The 22,038-nt window shown below is 35.8% G+C and overlaps 2 protein-coding genes across 3 annotated transcripts; one reads left to right on the forward strand and one right to left on the reverse strand.

Annotated features, from left to right (window-relative positions):
* The first annotated feature begins 1,840 nt into the window (after positions 1-1,840).
* On the forward strand, positions 1,841-15,758 carry gucy1b2 (guanylate cyclase 1, soluble, beta 2). Of its 2 annotated transcripts, XM_067431499.1 has the most exons (15): positions 1,841-1,874; positions 1,971-2,044; positions 2,121-2,215; positions 2,722-2,882; positions 5,716-5,815; positions 6,249-6,436; positions 6,673-6,784; positions 9,640-9,743; positions 10,064-10,280; positions 10,493-10,813; positions 10,904-11,052; positions 11,726-11,872; positions 11,961-12,115; positions 13,236-13,426; positions 15,035-15,758. In XM_067431499.1, the coding sequence occupies exons 1-15, from the start codon at positions 1,872-1,874 to the stop codon at positions 15,265-15,267; spliced, it is 2,250 nt and encodes a 749-aa protein (XP_067287600.1). In that variant the 5' UTR covers positions 1,841-1,871; the 3' UTR covers positions 15,268-15,758. The 2 variants fall into 2 exon arrangements, with proteins under 2 accessions (XP_067287600.1, XP_067287599.1); XM_067431498.1 differs by lacking the exon at positions 1,841-1,874 and having other exon boundaries at positions 1,911-2,044.
* Positions 15,759-15,764: 6 nt separating this feature from the next.
* On the reverse strand, positions 15,765-21,371 carry plekha3 (pleckstrin homology domain containing, family A (phosphoinositide binding specific) member 3). The gene is made up of 8 exons (XM_067431500.1): positions 21,004-21,371; positions 20,527-20,643; positions 20,270-20,425; positions 18,914-19,050; positions 18,597-18,767; positions 17,910-17,953; positions 17,696-17,805; positions 15,765-17,538 (listed from the first exon to the last, which is right to left on the reverse strand). The coding sequence occupies exons 1-8, from the start codon at positions 21,041-21,043 to the stop codon at positions 17,417-17,419; spliced, it is 897 nt and encodes a 298-aa protein (XP_067287601.1). The 5' UTR covers positions 21,044-21,371; the 3' UTR covers positions 15,765-17,416.
* Positions 21,372-22,038: the final 667 nt, after the last annotated feature.

A 22,038-nucleotide genomic window follows, 5' to 3' on the forward strand; every position in this document is an offset into this window, starting at 1 on the left:
ACTTTCCTTCACAAAGTGTTTAATTGTTGGAGATTAAAGTGAAAGAGAAAGAATTTCTAAGATTGTGCAACAACACCTAGGACTAGGGTTAAGACAGTTCACGATATAAAAAAAAACATTATACATTATATTAAACATTATATTAAAGGTTTACTTCAGCAATTAGCATATGGCTTTGTATCAGTAAACCCTGGAGTATATTCGAATGATCATGCCCCCGCCCCCCTTTCCCCCCAAGAGATTTATGCATTTTATTTCTGAAAAAATTCCTCCCATGATGCAAATTGACGATATTTGCGTCATCTTTGGAATTTTGGCATGAGGCTAAAGACTGCTGCCAGCAGAGGGAGCCATTTCCACATGATTACACCCGCTCATGGGGATGGGAGATCACACTTACAGCTCAGCTCACAGCTACAGGCATTCATTTAAACGGATCGGGTGCTGAGCTATGTAAGTGTTTTAACTTCTCAAATTAATTTCTAGTTAAGCTTCCAGAGGCATGAACTGAAAACGCGCCAGACTCAACACGCTTTGGGAATGTATGCCGTGAGTGTGTTCGCGATTAACCTCAACTCTCAACACAAAAGCTCATCAGCTCATTTATGAAGTTAAAGGGGTACTTCAGCACTGGGAAGATGAATCTGTATTTAAACTGGGTCATTAATGTAGTAGAAAGGTGAAATTATTTTTGATTTGGTGCTTTCTAGACTGAGAAAAGACAGAAAATGTATTTTTGTCTCATGGGGATGAAAGACAACAATTCCCAGAATGCTTTGCTGCCCTGTGAGGCCATTCCCAAAGCCACCAACTGGATTATTGTGACGGAGTTTGATAACAGACACTACAATTAAATACTGAACGTGTCTGTTCAATATAATGAGTGAGTCACGGCGTGAGTGTCACAGCACTGAGCACTAACTGCAGGAGTCAAATTACATCTAACATCATGAGCTGATGAGCTCTTGTGATGAGAGCTGAGGAAATCGCGACCACATTCGTGGCATACATTCACAACGTGTGTTCAATCTGGTGCGTTTTCAGTTCAAGCTTTGGCTTCCTTTGGAAGCTTAACTTTCATAGAAATTAATTTGAGAAGTTAAAACACTTACATTGCTCTTTGTCTCTTAGCATAGTTCAGAGTGAGTTTGATCTCCCATCCCCCATGCGCGGGTTCAAAACTTGCGGAAATGGCTCCCTCTGCTGGCTGTAGTCTTTAGCCTTCGGCCAAACATTCCTCCTATGACGCAAATATTGTCGATTTTCATCATTGGAGGATTTTTTCCAGAAATAAAATGCATAAATCTCTTGTCTCAGGGGGATATGGGGGGGGGGGGGGGGGGGGGGGCAAAATCATTTGAATATACTCCAGGGTTTCTACTGATACAAAGCCATATGCTAATCTCTGAACTAACCCTTTAAATGTAATCTGACTCCTGCAGTGTTGTGCTGTGAGACTCACGCTGCTACTCAATCGTTATATTGAACAGACACGTTCAGTATTTAATTGTAATGTCTGTTCTCTAACTCAGTCACAGTAATCCAGTAGCGGCTTGAATGGCCTCACAGGGCAGCGAAGCATTCTGGGAATTGTAGTCTTTCATCCCTATGAGACAAAAATACATTTTCTTCCCTTTAATTGCAAATGAGTCTACTGAGGGGCAGTGAGGTCCTTATTTTTAGATGTGTGTATGTGGACATGCATTAATCTAAGAGTATGGCTGAGTGGGAGTGTCTGTGTACGTAGATTGATCTGCATGAGTCTACATAATCTACACCACGAGTTAAAGAGAGCATCTCCTACTACTCAGTGTGGAGAGAGAGTATTGTTCAAGTTTGGGATTACAACATTTGGTTTGTGGTTTGGAGAAATGGTAAGTGCAAAACTTTTTTATAGAGCTTTCGCTAGTATAGAACATAAATACATGGTGTCCCAGCAGCTTTCGATTAACGGCGTGTTTGTCTCACAGTACGGCTTTATTAATACTTGCCTGAAGTCACTGGTCATTGAAAGGTTTGGAGAAGAAACATGGGAGAAACTGAGGTCTGCATACATCACTTGTAATCTAAAGACTTAATGGAGAGATCTGTTTGTTTCAACTAAGCAAATTCTTTCTTAGATTAATGGCTGGGGTCCAGGAGACATTTATGACCTATGAAATATACGACGATCTCATCACTCTTCGTTTAGTGCAAGAGGCTTGTATAATGCTGGGTGAGCATATTTTTATTAAAAATCTTGATATTGTTCCCTGTAGAGCTATTTTTATGTATGTATTTGCATTTATGTGTGTCTATTTGCATGTCAGCTAATAAAACTTCCTTTAACAGATTTTTAGGGACTTTGTCTGATTCACCAGAATGTTTCACTTCTTCAAAAGGCCTGTTTTGTTTGTGTGCCTGAGTAGAACATTTTGAGAGAAAAAGAAGAGAGTAGACCATGAAAGCCTCACAATTATAAAGCCTTGTATTGATAATGTCCTTGGAGACTTGCAGACATTGGTCAAAGTGTCTGAAAGAGTGCTAACAATGTCCCTGCTGAGAACAGTCCACTGGGCATCATGACTGTTGATGTCCTAACCTGTCCCTGAGAGTAAGTGGACGAGGACAGGTGTGAATCTTTGAGTGGGTCACACACCTGAACTCCAGCTGGTCCCAAAATGACAGAGACGCAATTAAAATTGCAGCCTGAATGTAATTCCTGTTTCATTTTTCTTCTAGATGTCTCCTCCGAGGTGGTTTTGAAGCTTTTTGGAGAATACTTTTTCAGCTTTTGTAAGATGTCGGGATATGACACTATGTTGCGAACTCTCGGTGGGAACCTGGTGGAATTCATTGAAAATCTTGATGCTCTACACAGTTATTTGGCTTTATCCTATGAGGTCAGAGTACTTTTGATGCTTCTTAAACTCAAAACTTTAACAGCCAAAACAGGAGATGCAGGTCAGTGTACTAAGTCCAAATGAGACTAGAGACACTGCGTTTTTAGAATGCTGTCATGCACAAAATGCTGCAAAATATGCGAGATAAGCACAGGTGTTAAAATCATTGAAAAACAATGGAAGTGGTAGTGCAGGGGAATGAAAACTTGTTTTGTGTGTACAGGCAGAACACATTTTTCCAGATATAATGGCAAGTCACAAGCAGTATTGGGTTAGTACTCTAAAAAGTATTAGTAATTAGATTACAGTAGACCTACTAATTACGCTTTCTAAAAAGTATTGCGTTATTTATTAGGTTCTAATTACTTTCTGAATCTCATATTAGCCTTGACCAGTTGAACACAAGGATATATGAAACTGCTCTTTTAACTCTTTCAAATAAATAATATAAAACTGCATAAACTAATCTTGAACTGCCAAATATTTAAAGGGAGGAGGATACATTAAACATTTTAACATTAGGGGCCCTATTTTAATGATTCTGCACAACCGGGTGCTCTTTTGCTAGTTTAAGTTTAACGGCGAAAAAAAAACATCCCAGGCGCATGGTCTGAAAGGGATGTTCCTAGTCTCTTGGGTGTGTTTTGGCCGTAAAGTGCAATAAACCAATCAGTCTCATCCCCCGTTCTCTTTAAAAGTCAGTTGTGCTTGCACCATTCGTTATTTAAATGGCGGAATTTGCAAGAGGAAAGACCAGAGAGGAATCCTTCTGTTTTTAATATTTAAAAATGTTTGTGAGCTGCTGCGCATCCCTGTGTGTGTACACATTGTGCGCATATTACTAACACGCCCTTTAAATAACAAAAAATACTGCTCTATTGACTTTAGAACAGGTTTTGTCAATGGTGTAATTGTTTTCGGCTGCCTCAAAATAGCAATGCGTCAATAATGCACCTGAACACACCTCGTTTTCAGACCAGCACGCCTATAGGTGAACAGATGCAAAAAACACTTGTGTCACACCTGCCGTAACATTGCGCCAGGTGTATGATAGGGCCCTTGATGTTACATTTTGATGTTAATGTTGTTTATATAGATTTGTCCTATAGTCTATGCAGTATTTATGCAGTTACATCCTTATAACTGCAATTACAAAAAAAAAAACTTTACTTTTTCATTAGCCTAGAAATCTAGACGCACCCTAGCGGCAGTGACTCTAATCTGCCCGCGAGTGTCGTCTAGCAACTCTCAATACCCTTCTGAGCTGTAATCCCCAAACTCTTGCCGGGCCAATCACAGTTGCGTTTGCGTGCTTCTAGTAAACACAGAAACTGGCGAACGGCGGTCTTTCGAATCAGCTTTGACCGCGACTCTGGAAGACTTGGAGTTAAGCTTTTCTCTGAGAAAAGAACAAAGAACGGCACTGAAGTCATTCTTAAAAAGGGAAGATGTGTTCAGAGTTGTGCCGACCGGAAACGGCGAATGTTTAATCAGTCAGCGAGCTCTGCTTCACCTTCGTTGCTCTGGTTGGTGTAGCGCTATCCTATCGCGTGCAGAGGGAGTTTGAAAGACAGCCATTTATCCCGCCCCTCGGATTGAGCCCTGTCTATGGTGAGTTTCCAGACCAAACATCTTGATGTGGGTCTGGCTTTTTTCATGGGAAAATGTATTAAATTACAGTAATTAATAATTATTAATTAAAATATTTAAAAATAATTAAAAAAATAATTAAAAATAACAGTAAGTAAGTGTATTAAATTAGTAATGAGTTACACTGGTTACAGGACACTAAAAAAATAACTCATTGGACAAACTCTATTTAATTGAGGGCAGGATTTCCATCCAATAAATATGTGGTGACTCAGTTTGATCAAATACAATTTAAATGAAATTGATACATTTATAAAGTGACTTTTTATGCTTGTCAAACTGAATGAAGACTTTTAATTGGAAAATCAGTTTTAAACAGTTTTATTCATTATAATAATACATAAATAATGAACAAATAAAAAAAGAGTGGTATCCCTCCTGACATTAGCATAGATCACTGAGTGCCCGAAGCACAGGCACCACATAATCTTCCACTTATTAGTAACCACAAGATTTAAAAACATTACAAAAACTCCACTAAATGTCCAGCATGGAACATTAAACACTTACATTAAACTATAAAAAAAATAAAAATAAAAATAAAAATAGGTCTCCAATTGAAAAGGTTCTTGTGACTGATGATCACATCTAAAAAAATGATTTGGCCAAATTGAATTTCTGTGAATTAAATTGCTACAATTCACAGAAATTCAATTTGACCAATTGAAAAATGTAAATGTGATCAGTCACTGAATTTACAGTGTAACTACTGTATAACAAAATCATTCCCTTTAATGAAAAACACATAAAATAACACTTAATAACTTAACTAATAACAAAGCTAATCCTCAAATGTATTATCCTAAAGCATTCCCTTGCAAAGCATGCTGGGAACTACAGATTTAGTCCACAAAATAGTCCACAAAAATTATGAATGTTGTTTTAACACAAATTAATTAAATAAACTAGGTTGTAAATAAAATACGTTTTTAAATATATTAGGTTGATTGAGCACAATTAAATTATATTATGACAAAATGTTAAGAAATTGTGTTACATTAGCTCATTTTAATTAATTAAATGAAAAAGATGCATTTTTTTTTTATAGTTTTATAGGCCTACTTGCTTTGCAACTGATTTTACAATGACATCTTGGCTCAGTGTTTTGTTTGCAGAGCCTACATATTAAATAAAAACTTTGAACTTTATTACGGTTTGTAAATTGGCAAACCTTTTTATTTAGTCCATGAATGCCCCGTCCTTTCGAGTGGAGCGGATGGATGATGGCCGAATTCTTCTTCACTATTACTCAGACAGGAAAGGACTTTATCATATTGTGCCAGGTGAGAGTTTTAGCATAAAGCTACCAGCAAAATTTAGATGTGAGAATATATACATAAATACAATATATTTCAATATAATTTAGTTACTTATATTGCTTCACATTTTGGACCTTTAAAAAAAATTTAAAAAAATGATTAATGTCTAAATATATTTAAATTGTCCATAACATATTTTTAAAACTCAAAACATATTTTAAAATACACAAAATGTACATTTTTGTAATATATTTTAACAGAGTAGATTAAATAAATATATTTTCCCAATGAAAATATTTCATTGGGAAAATATATTTATTTAATCTACTCTGTTTAAAACATATTGTATTTACATACATATATTCCAAAAATATAATTTAACTATACATTAAATAATTTTATTCGCGACCATAAGCACATTTGATCAATTCATGTTTTGTTCATAACTGTTCGCCAGGTATTATCGAGGCTGTGGCGAAGGATTTCTTTGACAGTGAGGTTACGATGACCATTCTGAACCAGTCAGAAGAAGATGAGCGTACTGGAAAGAAGGAACATGTGGTTTTCCTCATGGTACAGAAGGAAAAGGTGGCCAAAAGAAAGCCTCAGAAAGGCAGTGAAGAGGATAAACAAGCAGAGAAAGAGGTAAGTCCAAAAAGACATCGCAGATAATATGGATTCGGATGGAATCTCTCTAAGATATCGAATCAGTTGCTTTGGCATCGTCATAAAGGATTGTTAACTTAAAACAGTGTCAGAAACATCATGAATGTTTAAGTAGGTCTAAACTCTCAACTGTCTGCTGTCTTTGTAATTTTGAAATCATAAGTAGCATGTGTGAAACTTAAAGTATGTAACCATGACAACTGCTATATCAACAGAACAAGGAGGACACAATAAAAAGGATGAAGGACAGGTATGCCAACCTGCAGCTGTGTCCAAGGAAACGATCTCCATGGGAGATTGTGAGGAGCATTGTCATGCTGGGCCAAGGTTCGGCAGATATTCAGTCACATTTGGCACTGCACGGCACATTTGAATTAATCACAAGAAAACTATTCGCAAATAATTATTTAAAAAAGTTTTAGGTAAAAAGTTTATTGGTAACAATTTACAATAAGGTATAATTTGTTAACATTAGTCACTGTATTAATATGAACAACCAATGAGCTATACATTTGTTTGAGTATTTATTAATCTTTGGTAACAATAGTTAATAAAAATACAGCTGTTCATTGTTTGCTCATGTTAGTTCACAGTGCATTAACTAATAGTAACAAATACAACTTATATATATATATATATATATATATATATATATATATATATATATATATATATATATATATATATATATATATATATATATATATATATATATATATATATATATATATACACACACACACTCTCAGAAAAAAGGTACAGTTCTGTCACTGGGGCGGTACCCTAAGGTACAAAAGTGAAAAGGTACATCTTTGTACCTTACTCATCCCTAAATGGTACATATTAGTACCTTAAAAGGTACATATCAGTACTTTAAGAGTGCGTATTAGTACCTTAAAGGCACATAGTAGTACCTTAAAGGTACATATTAGTACCTTTTCAGTTTTGTACCTTAGGGTGTACTCACACTAGCCAGTTTGAACCGTGCCCGAGTGCGTTTGACTACCAAAGCGCGGTTCGTTTGACTAGTGTGAGTGCTCCGTACCGTGCCCGGGCTCGGCTCGATTAGCCGGCCCGGGCCCGCTTGGAAGAGGTGGGCCAGAGCACGGATCAGTTGGACTCGGGCGCGGTTCACATGCAGTGTGAGCGCTAACCGTGCTGGAGTCCGTAATCAAAGCTTACGGACTTGCTGCACTTCAGCTGGTACCTTGCAAACCTCATAATACGAGCAGCAAGATTACGTGAACATTTTCGCGCCACTAAGGCGACACATCTGTTTAACAACAGGCTGTGAGAGGGCTGTGGACCACCGTGGACCAAACGACACAAAATTATCCACAAAGAAAACAGAGCGATGGACTCCATTGTGTTCAGAGAGCGCCGCTCTTCCTGTTTATCCCGAAACCGTCGCACCATAATGACGTAAGCGTGCTCCGACACGAATGCTGAAACCCGAAACCTTCACACCATAATGACGTAAGAGTGCTCCGGCACGAATGCTGAAACCCTCCTATGTGAGTGCAGGCCAGCGGGGGAGTGGGAAGGGGGGACAATCGTACTCGGGCCCGGTTCATGGCAACCATGCCTAGTGTGAGTACACCCTTAGGGTACCGCCCCAGTGACAGAAATGTACCTATACACACCGAACAGGCATAACATTATGAAGTGAATAGCACTGATTATCTCTTCATCACGACACCTGTTAATGGGTGGGATATATTAGGCAGCAAGTTAACATTTTGTCCTCAAAGTTGATGTGTCAAAAACTACAGCTCTTGTTCCTGGTCTGCATTGGTATCTATCAAAAGTGGTCCAAGGAAGGAACAGTGGTGAACCCGCGACAGGGTCATGGGCGGCCAAAGCTCATTGATGCACATCGGGGGCAAAAGGCTGGTCTGTGTGGTTCGAATATCGTACTTTTTACTCCACTACATTTCTATCTAGGTCGAAAGTCGTTTCTGTTGCTGATCTGAAAGTCGGTGGATGATTTTTTCCTTCTTTAAAAGGTTTTTTGTTGTTGTTGCAGACAGTCTATCAGGAATCACTCTAATAGGGTCATATACATTTTCCCAACTTTTTTTGAACACTGATCAGTTCATAGCAAAATGGAAGAAGACGGTTCTTAGGCACAAGTGTGTGTACCCATAGCCATACTTTAAAAGTATGTTTCAGTAAAAAAAAAAAAATCAGGATTCGTTTAGTTGGCATACACTTAAATACACTATAAAATATTAAAAAATATAAACGTCTGGGAGAAAGAGAAGAGTAAAGTTGGGTGAATATCAGATGTGTATCAGTGTATTGGATCCGTGCATTCTGCCTTAAAGTGACAGCAGCTTTGTAAAGAGCTTTGTAATTTATATACAAGTATTTAAATGAGTTTAAGTTAGTCGTATGCCAGTATGTCAGATGGAGCATCACTGAATGACTTAAACCATGATGACAGTGTGCATTTATACAACAATAATACAATAATGCATTGGCATAAAAAAGGAAATTTACTTTAATACTTAAGTACTTTTGAAAACAAATACTTCTGTACTTTTACTTGAGTAAAAATCTGTTTTTACAACTTTCACTTGTAACGGAGTAATATTTGACCTGTAGTACTTTAACTTTTACTCAAGTAATAGAGTTGTGTACTTTGTCCACCTCTGAGGATAATGCGCCCTGCCACAAAGCAAAAATGGTTCAGGAATTGTTTGATGAGCACAAGTTTGATGTGTTGACTTGGCCTCTAGTTTCGCAGATCTCAATCCAATCGAGCATCTGTGGGATGAACAAATAAGTCCAATCTATGGAGGCCCCACCTTGATCTTACAGGACTTAAAGGATCTGCTGCTAACATCTTAGAGCCAGACACCACAGCAACCCTTCAGGGATCTAGTGGAGTCCATGACCTCGATGGGTCAGAGCTGTTTTGGCAGCAAAAGAGGGACCAACACAATATAATCTTATGCCTGATATGTGTAATTGAAACCTAAATAGTTTAATTCACCTAATAGTTTAATAATACTAAAATTAACATGAATTTTATACAAATATAAAAATAATGGCTAATTCCAAGTAATAATAAAACTAGAAAAAACTCATTTTTGGACCCCACTATAGCATTCAGCATGATTTTCAAGTATTATATTAATTCATTTATTTTCTATTTTATTTATATTCTCTTAACCAAGGCAATATGCGGCCATCATTCACACCCTGCTACCCAAAAAGACTGTGGATTGAAGAACAAGCCTTCTGTAATGCTTTTCCCTTTCACGTCGTTTTTGATCAAAATGTAAGTATAAGGCCTGGTTCACACATTGTACTTATCCATTGTTTTCCCATGAAAGCATGAGCTAAACGGCCATCATTAAACGATGCGATGTCTTGCCTATTTTGCAGTTTCTCGCACGACACAGCATTTTCAAAATACAACGCTCATGTTAAAACAAGTTCAAGTTCTAGACCCTTGTTTCATTCCACTGACCTTCTGCATCTCACGTTTTTAACAGAAAAAACACATCTAGAACCGTCCCTAACTCTGCTTTTTTTTTCTTTTTTTCTAAGTATTCAAATGTTAAACACATTGAGTCATTTTAAACCTTTTCTTTTTAGCTGGTGGTGAAGCACACAGGTGTCAACATTCAGAAGTTTGTTCCCGGACTGCAGACCGCAGGTATTCGTCTGGATGAGTACTTCATCATTGTTCACCCAGAGGTCACCTTCAACATCCAGAGCATCAAAAAGTTCATCAACAGCCAGTTTGTGCTGAAGACCAGGAGGGAAATGTTACCAGAGATCCAGCAAAACCAGGCCACACTCAAACTGCGAGGTATTTTATATCACAGAGATTTATTACACTAATTGTGCTATTATCCGCATGGGCTGATTCTGAATAACAAAAGCACAGCCTTGTCAGTGGACAATGTGTTGTGTAAAATGATCTTAATGTAATGTTATCAATTTTGTGTATATCTATTTAGCAGATTTTTGGCGTATATCATATTGTTTGATTATTAATTTGCATATGTGTGTGTGTTTTAGGACAGATGATGTGGATGGAGTCGCTGAACTGCATGATCTACCTGTGCTCTCCTAAGCTACGAAGTCTCCAAGAATTGGAGGAAAGGGGTCTTCACCTGGCGGACATCGCCCAGCACGACACCACGAGAGATCTGATCCTGCTCAACCAGCAGAGGCTGGCAGAGATCGAGCTCTCCAATCAGCTAGAAAGGAAGAAGGAGGAGTTAAGAATCCTCTCACGCAATTTAGAGATCGAGAAGCAAAAATCAGAAAAGCTCCTTTATGCCATGCTGCCGACACATGTTGCCAACCAGCTTAAAGAGGGCAAAAGAGTAGAGGCAGGTAATGAAACCAGAGGAGCTCCCTACACTCTTATACTTCCCATTTTTCTTTTTTTTTACATGAATCAGACTCTTTCTGTTACTCTTTCAGGTGAGTTCAAAGTGTGCACCATCCTTTTCAGTGACGTGGTCACCTTCACTAACATCTGCGCAGCCTGCGAACCCATTCAGATAGTCAACATGCTCAACGCCATGTATTCCAGATTTGATCGTCTTACAAACATTCATAAAGTCTATAAGGTATATATGGGATCGGACATTGTTCCAATTATCTATCTATCTATCTATCTATCTATCTATCTATCTATCTATCTATCTATCTATCTATCTATCTATCTATCTATCTATCTATCTATCTATCTATCTATCTATCTATCTATCTATCTATCTATCTATCTATCTATCTATCTATCTATCTATCTATCTATCTATCTATCTATCTATCTATCTATCTATCTATCTATCTATCTATCTATCTATCTATCTATCTATCTATCTATCTATCTATCTATATGTCTGTCTGTCTGTCTGTCTGTCTAAACACACATAAGTAATAATTTTAATTAATTATATATTAAATTCATATATTTAATAATATTTTTATATTTATTATAATTTAATTATATTACTTTATTTTATATATTATATAGTGTTGTTATTTATAAAAAGTCACTATATATTATTATATCTTATATTAGATTATATATTATTGTAATTAATATGTTTTACAGTAATATTATATTATATTACTTTATTTTATCATTTAATATATTTGATATATTTTTATTGTGTCATGATTTATACATAAATTATAAAGAAAACCTTTAAAGGAACACCTTTAAAAATGCATTGGATAATCCACTTACAAATAATCAGTAAAAAAAAATAACACAATTATATTGTCCCACAACAGGTAGAGACGATAGGTGATGCTTACATGGTGGTTGGCGGTGTGCCTGTTCCTACAGAAACACATGCGGAGCGGGTGGCAAACTTTGCCCTCGGTATGAGACTTGCTGCTAGAGAGGTGACTAGCCCTATCACAGGACAGCCCATACAGGTATGTGTGTGTTTAAACAGTCAGCTCTTGTAAGTAGAAGCAGTGCTCTTGTATTTGTTAAATGTATTGTTTTTTTTTGTCAATCTAGATCCGAGTTGGCCTGCACACAGGTCCAGTTTTGGCTGGTGTTGTAGGTGATAAAATGCCACGGTACTGCTTGTTTGGTGACACGGTCAATACAGCCTCTCGGATGGAGAGCCACGGAGTCCCTGATCACATACACGTGAGCCCCTCCACATACAGGTGAATACTAGCTTCTGAATGGGTTTAGATATTGTCACATGGCCTATAACTTTATTAACTAAATGTAAATGTATCAAAGATGCACTGTCGTATTTTATGCAGTAAAATATCAAAAAACCACTAGGCCAGTGTTATATATTTTGTTCAGTTGAGTTCTTACAATATCCCAAATGTTTCCAACTATTTATATTGTGAGAAAATTGCTATTTTAACCAAGGAGCCGGGATGTCTGAGGGAGTCGCCTGTCAATTGCGTCATATCTGCGTTACCCTCGATTTTCGGTTTTATTTGGCAGAAATGCTTTACTCTTAGCAGTGTGAACAAGTGTCACAGCAGCCACTGAGCGAACGCACTGAGTAACGTCATAACATAATATAAAGACACTTAAATGTATCTAATATGATAAATAGAGCTGCGTTACCTCATACTCATGACCGGAAAAGTGGAAATTGCTTCCGCGGCTGTGTCCTGTCATAATAAAAGTCCTGCGAGCCGTGTACTCGGCAACAATCGCTCCAGCGTCCATCCTCAGCTCCACAACACTCAGTCCTGCTCTGTTTCATACTACAATAACATTAATAACCGCACCCATGAACATGATTTCTGCCCGAGTCCTAGCCCGATTCTTCCCCACCAGCTGTGAGGTGAAGACCACATGTCCCAAGATTCTGAGCTCAAACTTTGCGTCATCAAACTACACCTTTGATTTGAATAGGCACCCTGTAGCGGACGGAAAAATTACATAATGTAGCTTTAAGCAACACAACTGTTTTCAACATTGATAATACAAAATGTTTCTAGTAGCACCAAGCATTAGAAGGATTTCTGGAGGATCATGTGACACTGAAGACTGAAGTAATGATGCTGAAAATTCAGCTTTACCATAACATGAATAAATTAAATTTGAAACTATTCTAAAATATAAAATAGTAAAATTAAATTAAATATTTCGTACTGTTTTTATTGTGTATTTAATCAAACAAACGCAGCCTTTGTGATCATGGAGTCAGTCTTGATAAGTTCAGTCAACACAACAGCACTGAGGCCACTGTGGGTCAAGTCACTGGAATATGTGAGTCAAATCCAGATCTAAGAAAAGAACATCACTTCTTGTCCACAGTGTGTTAAAGGACAAAGCAATCTTTGAGATCGCTGAGAGGGGCGAGATCGAGGTGAAAGGCAAAGGCCTGATGAGAACATACTTCCTGCTGAAGAACCTCCAAAAGAGTGAAGAACAGATCATGGGCTTGGTCGACGGAGAGACTTGTGTGTACCAGGAAGACACAGAGGACGTGACAGATCACTCGAAGGGTGAGGAAACTCTTTGCATGTCAAAACTAGACGGTCACACTTTAGATTAGGGTACAACTCTCACTATTAACTAACTATTAGCTGCCACTTTTGCCTCAAAAATCTCCTAAAAACTGTCTATTTATAGTAAGTAAGGTAGCTGTTAAGTTAGGTATTGGTAGGATTAAGAGATGTAAAATATGGTCATGCAGAATAAGGCTTTAATTTGGGTGTTATAAGTATAAACAGCCAATATAGCATGCTAATAAGCAACTTAATAGATAGAGTTGGAACCTAAATCTCTAATAATAATAATAATAATAATAATATATATATATATATAATATATATATATAATAATATATATAATATATGTGATATTTGATCCTAACAGCTTTGTTTTGCTTTTTTTTTTGACACATTGACTTTCCATGATACACTTAAGTAGGACATTATGTTAATTTCCACAACTCCATTAGTTTAAGACCTGGGTTATTATATATTTGTAAAATTATACGTTTATAAACCCATCACAGGAGTCATCAATCTTTTTGAGGCCTTTGGTGGGTAGAAATAAGCAGGTACATATTGCAAAATATTGTACAAAGATTATTGTTATGCTCACCAAAGCTGCATTTATTTAATAAAAAACTATAGTAAAAACAGTAATATTGTGAACTATACTGAAAAACTTGATTAAAAACTGATTTTTTTCACGCATATAAATTTCACAAAAGGGAATAAGTAAACTCTACTTAATAAAGTTAATTAACATGAACAAAGACAATATGTAATTTAACTTGGTTGAGTAATTTCTACTTTGTTGAAGTTTCCTTTGAAATATTATTTACTAAAACAATATAACACTAAATTAAACCACAAAAAAAATGTTTGAAAATTAACTCCAATTGTCACAAAATGGCAAGTACCCAAATCTAACAACAAAAGCAATGATAAAACAGTGCAAGTACAGCTGGAAAAAAGAGAAATATTGACCTTATTAAATATGTAAGCCCGAGTGCATGATGGGAACACCAGAGTAGTTTTACTTAATTTTTTATAGTGTTTATATTTACAGTATGCTTTAATTTCTACAAGCTTGAATTGAGTACTAATACAAATTTTACCGTTTTTCTTATTTTTTCCGTCTTAACTTTTTCATGTTAAAAAATTACATTTTTTTTTTCTGTAGTATTTACTTTACCACACTGTAAAACATTGTTGGTTTAACTTTTAAAAAAAGTAAGTTAGGTTGCCTGAAAACTTTGAGTTTCAATGGAAGATTTTTTTTGTTTTGTTAATACAATGGAGGAGATTGGTTTAATAAAATAGAAACCATATCAAATTTACTTGACAAAAAATACAGTTGTGATAACAAACCATGATTTTTTTTTTTAAATAACTGTTGAATATTTAAAAATGTAATTTATTCCTTTGATGGCATAGCTGAATTTTCAGCATCATTATTACTCTTTAGCCTCAAGATCCTTCAGAAATAATTATTAATATTATTAATAATAATAATAATATGCTGATTTGCTGCCCAAGAAACATTTCTCGTTGTGCTGCTTGTTTAAGCAGTGTATTTACATGCACAATTTTGTTTCCTATCAACTATCATTTGCACAGAGGAAAGCCACGAAGATGCAAATTGTGTGCGGAAAGAGGAAATGGAAATGGAGGAAGGGGTTGAAAGTGAAAAATGTCAAGCATCATCATCTCTCCTGTCAGGCAATATCTCTCCAGATCATTTAATTCAGTTCGATGTCACGCCAGCGTACGACAGCCCCACTGACTTTAAACATCTACACAATGGTCTTCATTCAGACCGCATTAATACTAAATTATGCTTGATACTTTAGTCCAGCCTCACCAAGTTTTAAGAAGACCATTCAGAGGGCCAGTATACCTAGCATAAATCAACAGCCTAAACCTAAAACCTGCAGTCCCACATGCTCAGTGCTGTGTATAATGACTGTTTTTCACAACTCTTCGAGAAACAGCAGGGGATTTCTGCTCTGTGGATACAGATTCATCATCTGGGAAAGGCAAGTCTCCATGCGGATTCCCAGCGCTCGTCATGCTGCCCAGCTTCATTTGCACCTGCCGGTGATGGCCAGCAGTAGAAACATCCCGCAGAGAAAGCTAATCTCCCTCTGGAGAAATTAATCACTTATTATGGGCTGTTGGAAATCAGATGGCAAACACAGATGACCAGAGATAGATAAACATACGCTTGCTGTTCAGGGATCAAATGTTAGTTTGTGGTCATTTGCAGTCTGTTAGGTAACAAGCGAGCTCTCAAGCAACGCAATCTCTTCTTTTCTCTCAAATAAAAACATGACTGCATGAAAATGTTTCTTATGTATTATTAATTCTCTTTGCCTCTGAGTTTAAGGAAAACATTATTACAGATAATATTTTTTTTTAAAACAAAATACTTATTAAACTCACTTTACAACAAGGTACAATTTGTTAACTGCATTAGTTAACATGAACTAACAGTGAAAAAATTTACTAATATGGACCTGAGCTAACAATGAACAGTTGTATTTTTGTTAACTAACATCAACAGATAATAATAAATACTGTAACAATTGCTCATTGTTAGTTAATGTTAGTTAAAGGGATAGTTACCGACAAATTCAATTGGAGTTATATAAAATAATGTCCTGGCTAATCCAAGCTTTATAATGGCAGTGAATGGCAGCCCAAAATTTGAAGCTCAAAAAAGTGCATTCATTTGAAAACTAATCCACACAGATACGGGAGTTAATAAATGCCTACTGAAGTAAATCGATGGGTTTATGTAAAAAAAAATATCCATATTTAACATGAGTATGAGTTATGAAGTAAAATAACTAGCTTCCCCCAGAACACCTTCCGTGTTCAACCTAAGAAGAAAATGTAACACCTCTCACAGTTCAAAACGCTTACGCTACACCCGACGTAATTGTCGCGCCGGTTACTCTTTTTTTAAAAAGTTAAATATAGAAGGCAGTCCACCGAAAGTTAGATATTTACATTATAATGTATTAAATATTATATAGATATTTGAATATGGATATTTTTCTTACATAAACCCATCGATTCGCTTCAGAAGGCCTTCATTAACCCCCCGGAGTCGTGTGGAGCACTTTTATAATGGACGGATGCACTTTTTTGGACTTCAAATTTTGGGCTGCCTTTATAAAGCTTGGATTAACCAGGACATTTTTTCATAACTCCGATTGTATTCATCTGAAAGAAGAATGTCACACACACAAACGATGCCTTGGGGGTGAGTAAATCATGGGGTAATTTTCATTTTCGGGTGAACTATCCCTTTAATGCTTTAACTAACGTTAACTAATGGGACCTTATTGTAAAGTGTTACCAAACCCATTTATATTTTTGGAGAAAAAAAGAAATAATAATCTTGCTAAAGCTTTTTAATAATTTTTACCAAACGTTACAATAATTAATAGATCAAATTCCTCCATGCGAAGAATTAATTAAGGCAAAAACATTTTTTATGGGGACTCTAGTGACATAAAAAAATAAATAAATGTATTCTGCATCATAAACTAATGAACAACACTGCATGCCGAGTGAATAAAAAAACAAATTTTTGAAGTTAATGTCAGCACGTACGCACAACCCCTTGGCACAGTAACAAAAACCTTTTCAGCAAGGTTCCCATTTAACAAAGGCAACTGCACAACACATTAGAAATCCAGTACAAACATCTTCAACTCTTCACTGAAGGGATACAGCAATAATTATGTATCACAAAAAAGGAAAAACATCTTAGCATCAAGGCAAACAAATATCTTAAAATACCTGGAAGAGTATAAACATTCAAATCAGACGGTTTTCTTCATCATCTGTGTTTATAAAGTGCCGCCGAATTCTTCATGATTGAGAAATACAACACTCTGTAAAATCCCTCTATATAATGCTGCAATCTTTGACTGCATAGCAGTACGTCTTTTCCTCTTATTCCCCATCTCATGATCTGTCTCGCATGGTTCAGAGGGAAAGATCAGATTCCGGAGTGTCCGTTTCCGACAGGAACTTTGTGCTCGTTCCAACCTCTTCAGGGATACTTGGAGTGGAGTCACCGTTGATGTTGGCCCTGTGAAACATCAAGCCTGCGAAAAACACAAGAGGTGAAGCGATCACTTTTGTTTATGTTACTGATGATTATTTTTAGCGCCACAAAAATAATCATACATTGAGGCTTCAGTGACTGCTGCTCAAGCAACAACATTTGGAGCAATGGCACAATGGTGTGTGTGTGAGACTCACGCTCCATTTCCTCGGCCCCTCTGTCGCTGTGCGCTTCTGTAACGGAGCATGTCCGCGTCCGCCTTTGGGTGGACTTCTGCAACGCCATGCACTCTTTTGGCAAGCTCGACCTTGAAGGAAAACAGCACCCTCATTTATAGCCACTCAGATAATAACAGCGTAAGCTGTCTGGACTGAAAACATGAAGTTTGTGTGTTTTGTAAACATTGTGTACCTTTCATAACTGTAGGTGCCGGGATGGCTGATCGACCGCTTCATCTACACAATAACGATAAAACATGACTTCAAATTTATGGACAATCACATGCCAGACCAAAGTTGTTATTGTTAACTAAAACTAATTAACTAACCAAAACTATTTCCTATTTCATTGATTGAAATCAAACTGAAATAAAATACAAATCTTACATTAAAAACAAAAATTATATATTTTATTACATTTTGGTACTTTAACATCAGTTTATTTTATTTTAGTTAGATGCCAAGATAATGTTATTAGTGTTCGTTTTCATAAAGTGTTCTGCATAATTAAGGGCGTGGTTACTTTGAGTGACAGGTGGATAGCCATTTATCCGCCGTCTATAGTAATTGCGTCACCTAACACAATGCTTACATTCCGCCTCTATGCCCATTTTCTGATGTCCGGGAGTGACACACAATGACACGCTAGCAAGATGGCAACGCCCATCTCGTCTCTACTTTACGCTTCAGAACGGCTTATCGGAATCCTTTGGGTGACTTCATGGACACTACGTCCATATTTTTTTACAGTCTATGCTTATAACTAAATAACTTGTAATAAAATATACCATATTGCACACAAATAGCAATAGGAACTTTTTCCAGGTAAATATGAAAAAAATGAAGGTAAATTGTATGTGATTTGTGCTTGTGTCTTTACCCGAGACATCTGGATGGGAGAGGGGGACACAGGGGACATTAAGGAATCAGATGGACTGGATTGCAACATGTCAGTCTGGAATTTGGAATTGGCGATTTTCATACATTCTTCCAGTGTTTTGATGAAGGTTTCACAGGTGGCACTCAGTAATGAGGACGCCTCATTCCTTGTCTAGGAAAAATAACAGCAAATACAATGATTTAGTTTAAAAGACTAGATTTCTATGATGATAAACCTTTTTACATCAATCCCCCATCTGCAATAAGTGCAGTGATGAATGTGGTTTGAATGAAAAAACAGCTGAATGCGTGTCTAACCTCAGTGCTGGCCACGGGAGATTCTCCTTCCTGTTCCACAGACTCCTGAATAGTGTGCACCTGCTGCATTAATAAGTCACAGTACAGACGCAGCTCCGACATTTTGGTTTTCAGTGATTCTGTGGTTTCTGTTAACTCTGCAAAAACCCATTAGGAAAGGAAATGCAACCCTTAATAGGAATTCATATTGCTTAGCAGTCAAGATTACAGCTGTGCAACTAGCAAGCATGAATTCAGTATATAAACGTCTTGAAAGTCTTTGACCTGAATATACACACACACACACACACACACACCCACACACACACACACACACACACACACACACACCCACACACACACATTAATATATGTATGTCAGCCTATCAGATTCAAGCATTCAAAAGCCCTATATACAGTATATATATATATATATATACACACACACACACACACAAGTTCCAGACTGACATGTTGCAATCCATTTAAATTTTAAATAGTATTATCATTGTAATTTTTTTAATTATATATATATATATATATATATATATATATATATATATATATATATATATATATATATATATATATATATATTTAAGATTTATCTTAAGATGTATATATATCTTAATTTTATCCAAATCACTTTATCAGAATATCATTATATTATACAATAATACTATTTAAAATTTAAATAAAATGTAAGTAATATAATCAATGAGTTAATATAACTTATATAGTTTATATATAGTATAAATAAATCAGCTGAGGTTTATCTTATATTCAAATCTTATAATTTCCGAAATATCATTGTATATTAAATAATATAATGACAATAAAATACAATTAAAAAATATGATTATATGGGTCACTATAACTTGAATAGTATATATACATACATTTGGTAATATGTTTAATTAATAGCAATGAAAAACATGAATACATAACCTAATGCTTCAGATATGATTTTTTTTATTATTTTGCTTTATTATTTTAATTATAATAATAATATTTTTTTTTAAAAACAATGGGTGTTATTACTTTGGGCATTAAAAATAATTATTTTATCAACAATATTTATCATATTCATTATTGTTATTATCATTGTAATCACTATTTATTTTATGATTAACATAATTATTATTATTATAATTATTTAAATAATTAACTCAACATATTCCAAATTAAATGTATTAATTACTTTATTCAATATTAAAATAAAAAAATAAAACAATTAAATTAATTTGATGAATTATTAGTCCATGAACATCTATGAAGATCATGAAATTTCTTTACTGTGAGTTGTCTTTTGCTACGAGAAGGGAATAATAAAAGACCAAAGATATAAGATATAAGACGAGCAAATGTTTTTCTTACCCCTTTCTTTTTTGGTTCTAGTGTCAATGAGTCCAGCTTTGGAGCTCCCTAGAGCAACCAACCACTTCTGCCTCTCCGCTGCATTTACAGCCTTCACATAAAAATGCTGCTCACCGGGTATGATCAGCTCCAGACGCGTGTTGTCAGTTGGGTGAACTGGAGCAAACATGAGGAAGTCCAAAAACAACATACGAATAATCTGTTTATTTTCTCGTAAGAATTGAAGATTTAGCTGATAAGATAGATGATCATCTCACCTTTAATTTCACATACTGACATCTTAATACTGCCTTTGCTGCCTTTGCACACGTCATCTTCTGAATCATAGTATGAAATGATGCCATTGTCCAGCACAAACCACCTTGGCTGCCATCCTTTCATAAAACATATTATCAGATCACAAAACGCATTTAAATCAAACAAAAGATGCAATTTCTGAGCTTTCTAAACTTGAGATTTATGACTAGTCTCATTACTTCATGCATTAGGTATCATGCTTATCACATGACAGGAAAGGAAGTTTGACATATGACATTTTTAGGATAACTTAACATGACATTCAACAGTTTTGACATTCACACAGCAATGTTAAAGGCAATACAACAAAGCTGCATGTATCAGCAGCTCTCAGGCATCATAATACAAACTGAGTACAGCTTGTGCATACTTGCAGTGTCCTATCTGATTGCAGCTCAAATGTCCACAATCCAATTTGTCAGTGCAATTCACTTTACCTGTCATATAGTTAGTCCATTTGTAAAGCACTCCTTCCATTATTCTCCAAGCAGAAAACCCGGTGAAAAAAACTTTAAAGCAGCTTTTACAGAGCTTGCACCAGGCAGCTGCTTGTTTGCCCCCTTTACAGGCTAATTAGCGTGCTAGCATGCTCCAGGCTAACTCAATGATCCCCCATCTACGTGTCATTATGTCAAAAGAGCGGGCGGATCGTAAGGTAACGGGGAAAATATATTTGTTTTCACGGTCATTTCTCTGAAGACAGCGCGACACACATGCTGGGAGATTCTACTAAAGGCAGACGGAGCAAGATTAAAGATGAGATCACTGTTTACAGATTGAACCGGAAGAGGCGTTTGCTCGGCTGTGAAGAGATTCTTTGCTGTGTAGCCATTCGATACGACCAGATACGACAGTGAAAGCCACTCGAAAGCATCAAAGTACATACTATTTTCAGAAAATAACTTCATACAGTCAAATTTCCTATTATTATAGATTTGTATTTTATTTTTTATTTTTATATGTTGTGAATTTATTAGACAAAATACACAGATAAAGAAAAACATCGTTTTGTGCACAGATAGATAGATAGATAGATAGATAGATAGATAGATAGATAGATAGATAGATAGATAGATAGATAGATAGATAGATAGATAGATAGATAGATAGATAGATGCCTATAAACACATTTTTTTATAGAATTTGAATCATCAGTACTAAAGCACAATTAAATTGATTTATTTACGAAGTTATACATTATAAATGAAACTGGCGAAGACTAAAATTAAGTAAAAGTTTAAAGAAATACGTGTTTATCATCAGTCACTTGTTTAAATGTGTACAATTAAATAAAACTTATTTAGCCTATTCTATTTCCCTTTTCCTCACGATTGTCTAATATAATGACGTATATATGTGTGTTAAGTTTTTTTAAGTTATATAAATAATATATAAAAAATGTATATACAAATATATACATATTATATATGTATATAATGTAAACTAATGTAGTTGGAGGCGCTGAGTCACAC

This window comes from Pseudorasbora parva, chromosome 22 (assembly GCF_024679245.1).
Source record: "Pseudorasbora parva isolate DD20220531a chromosome 22, ASM2467924v1, whole genome shotgun sequence".
Taxonomy (NCBI): Eukaryota; Metazoa; Chordata; class Actinopteri; order Cypriniformes; family Gobionidae; genus Pseudorasbora; species Pseudorasbora parva.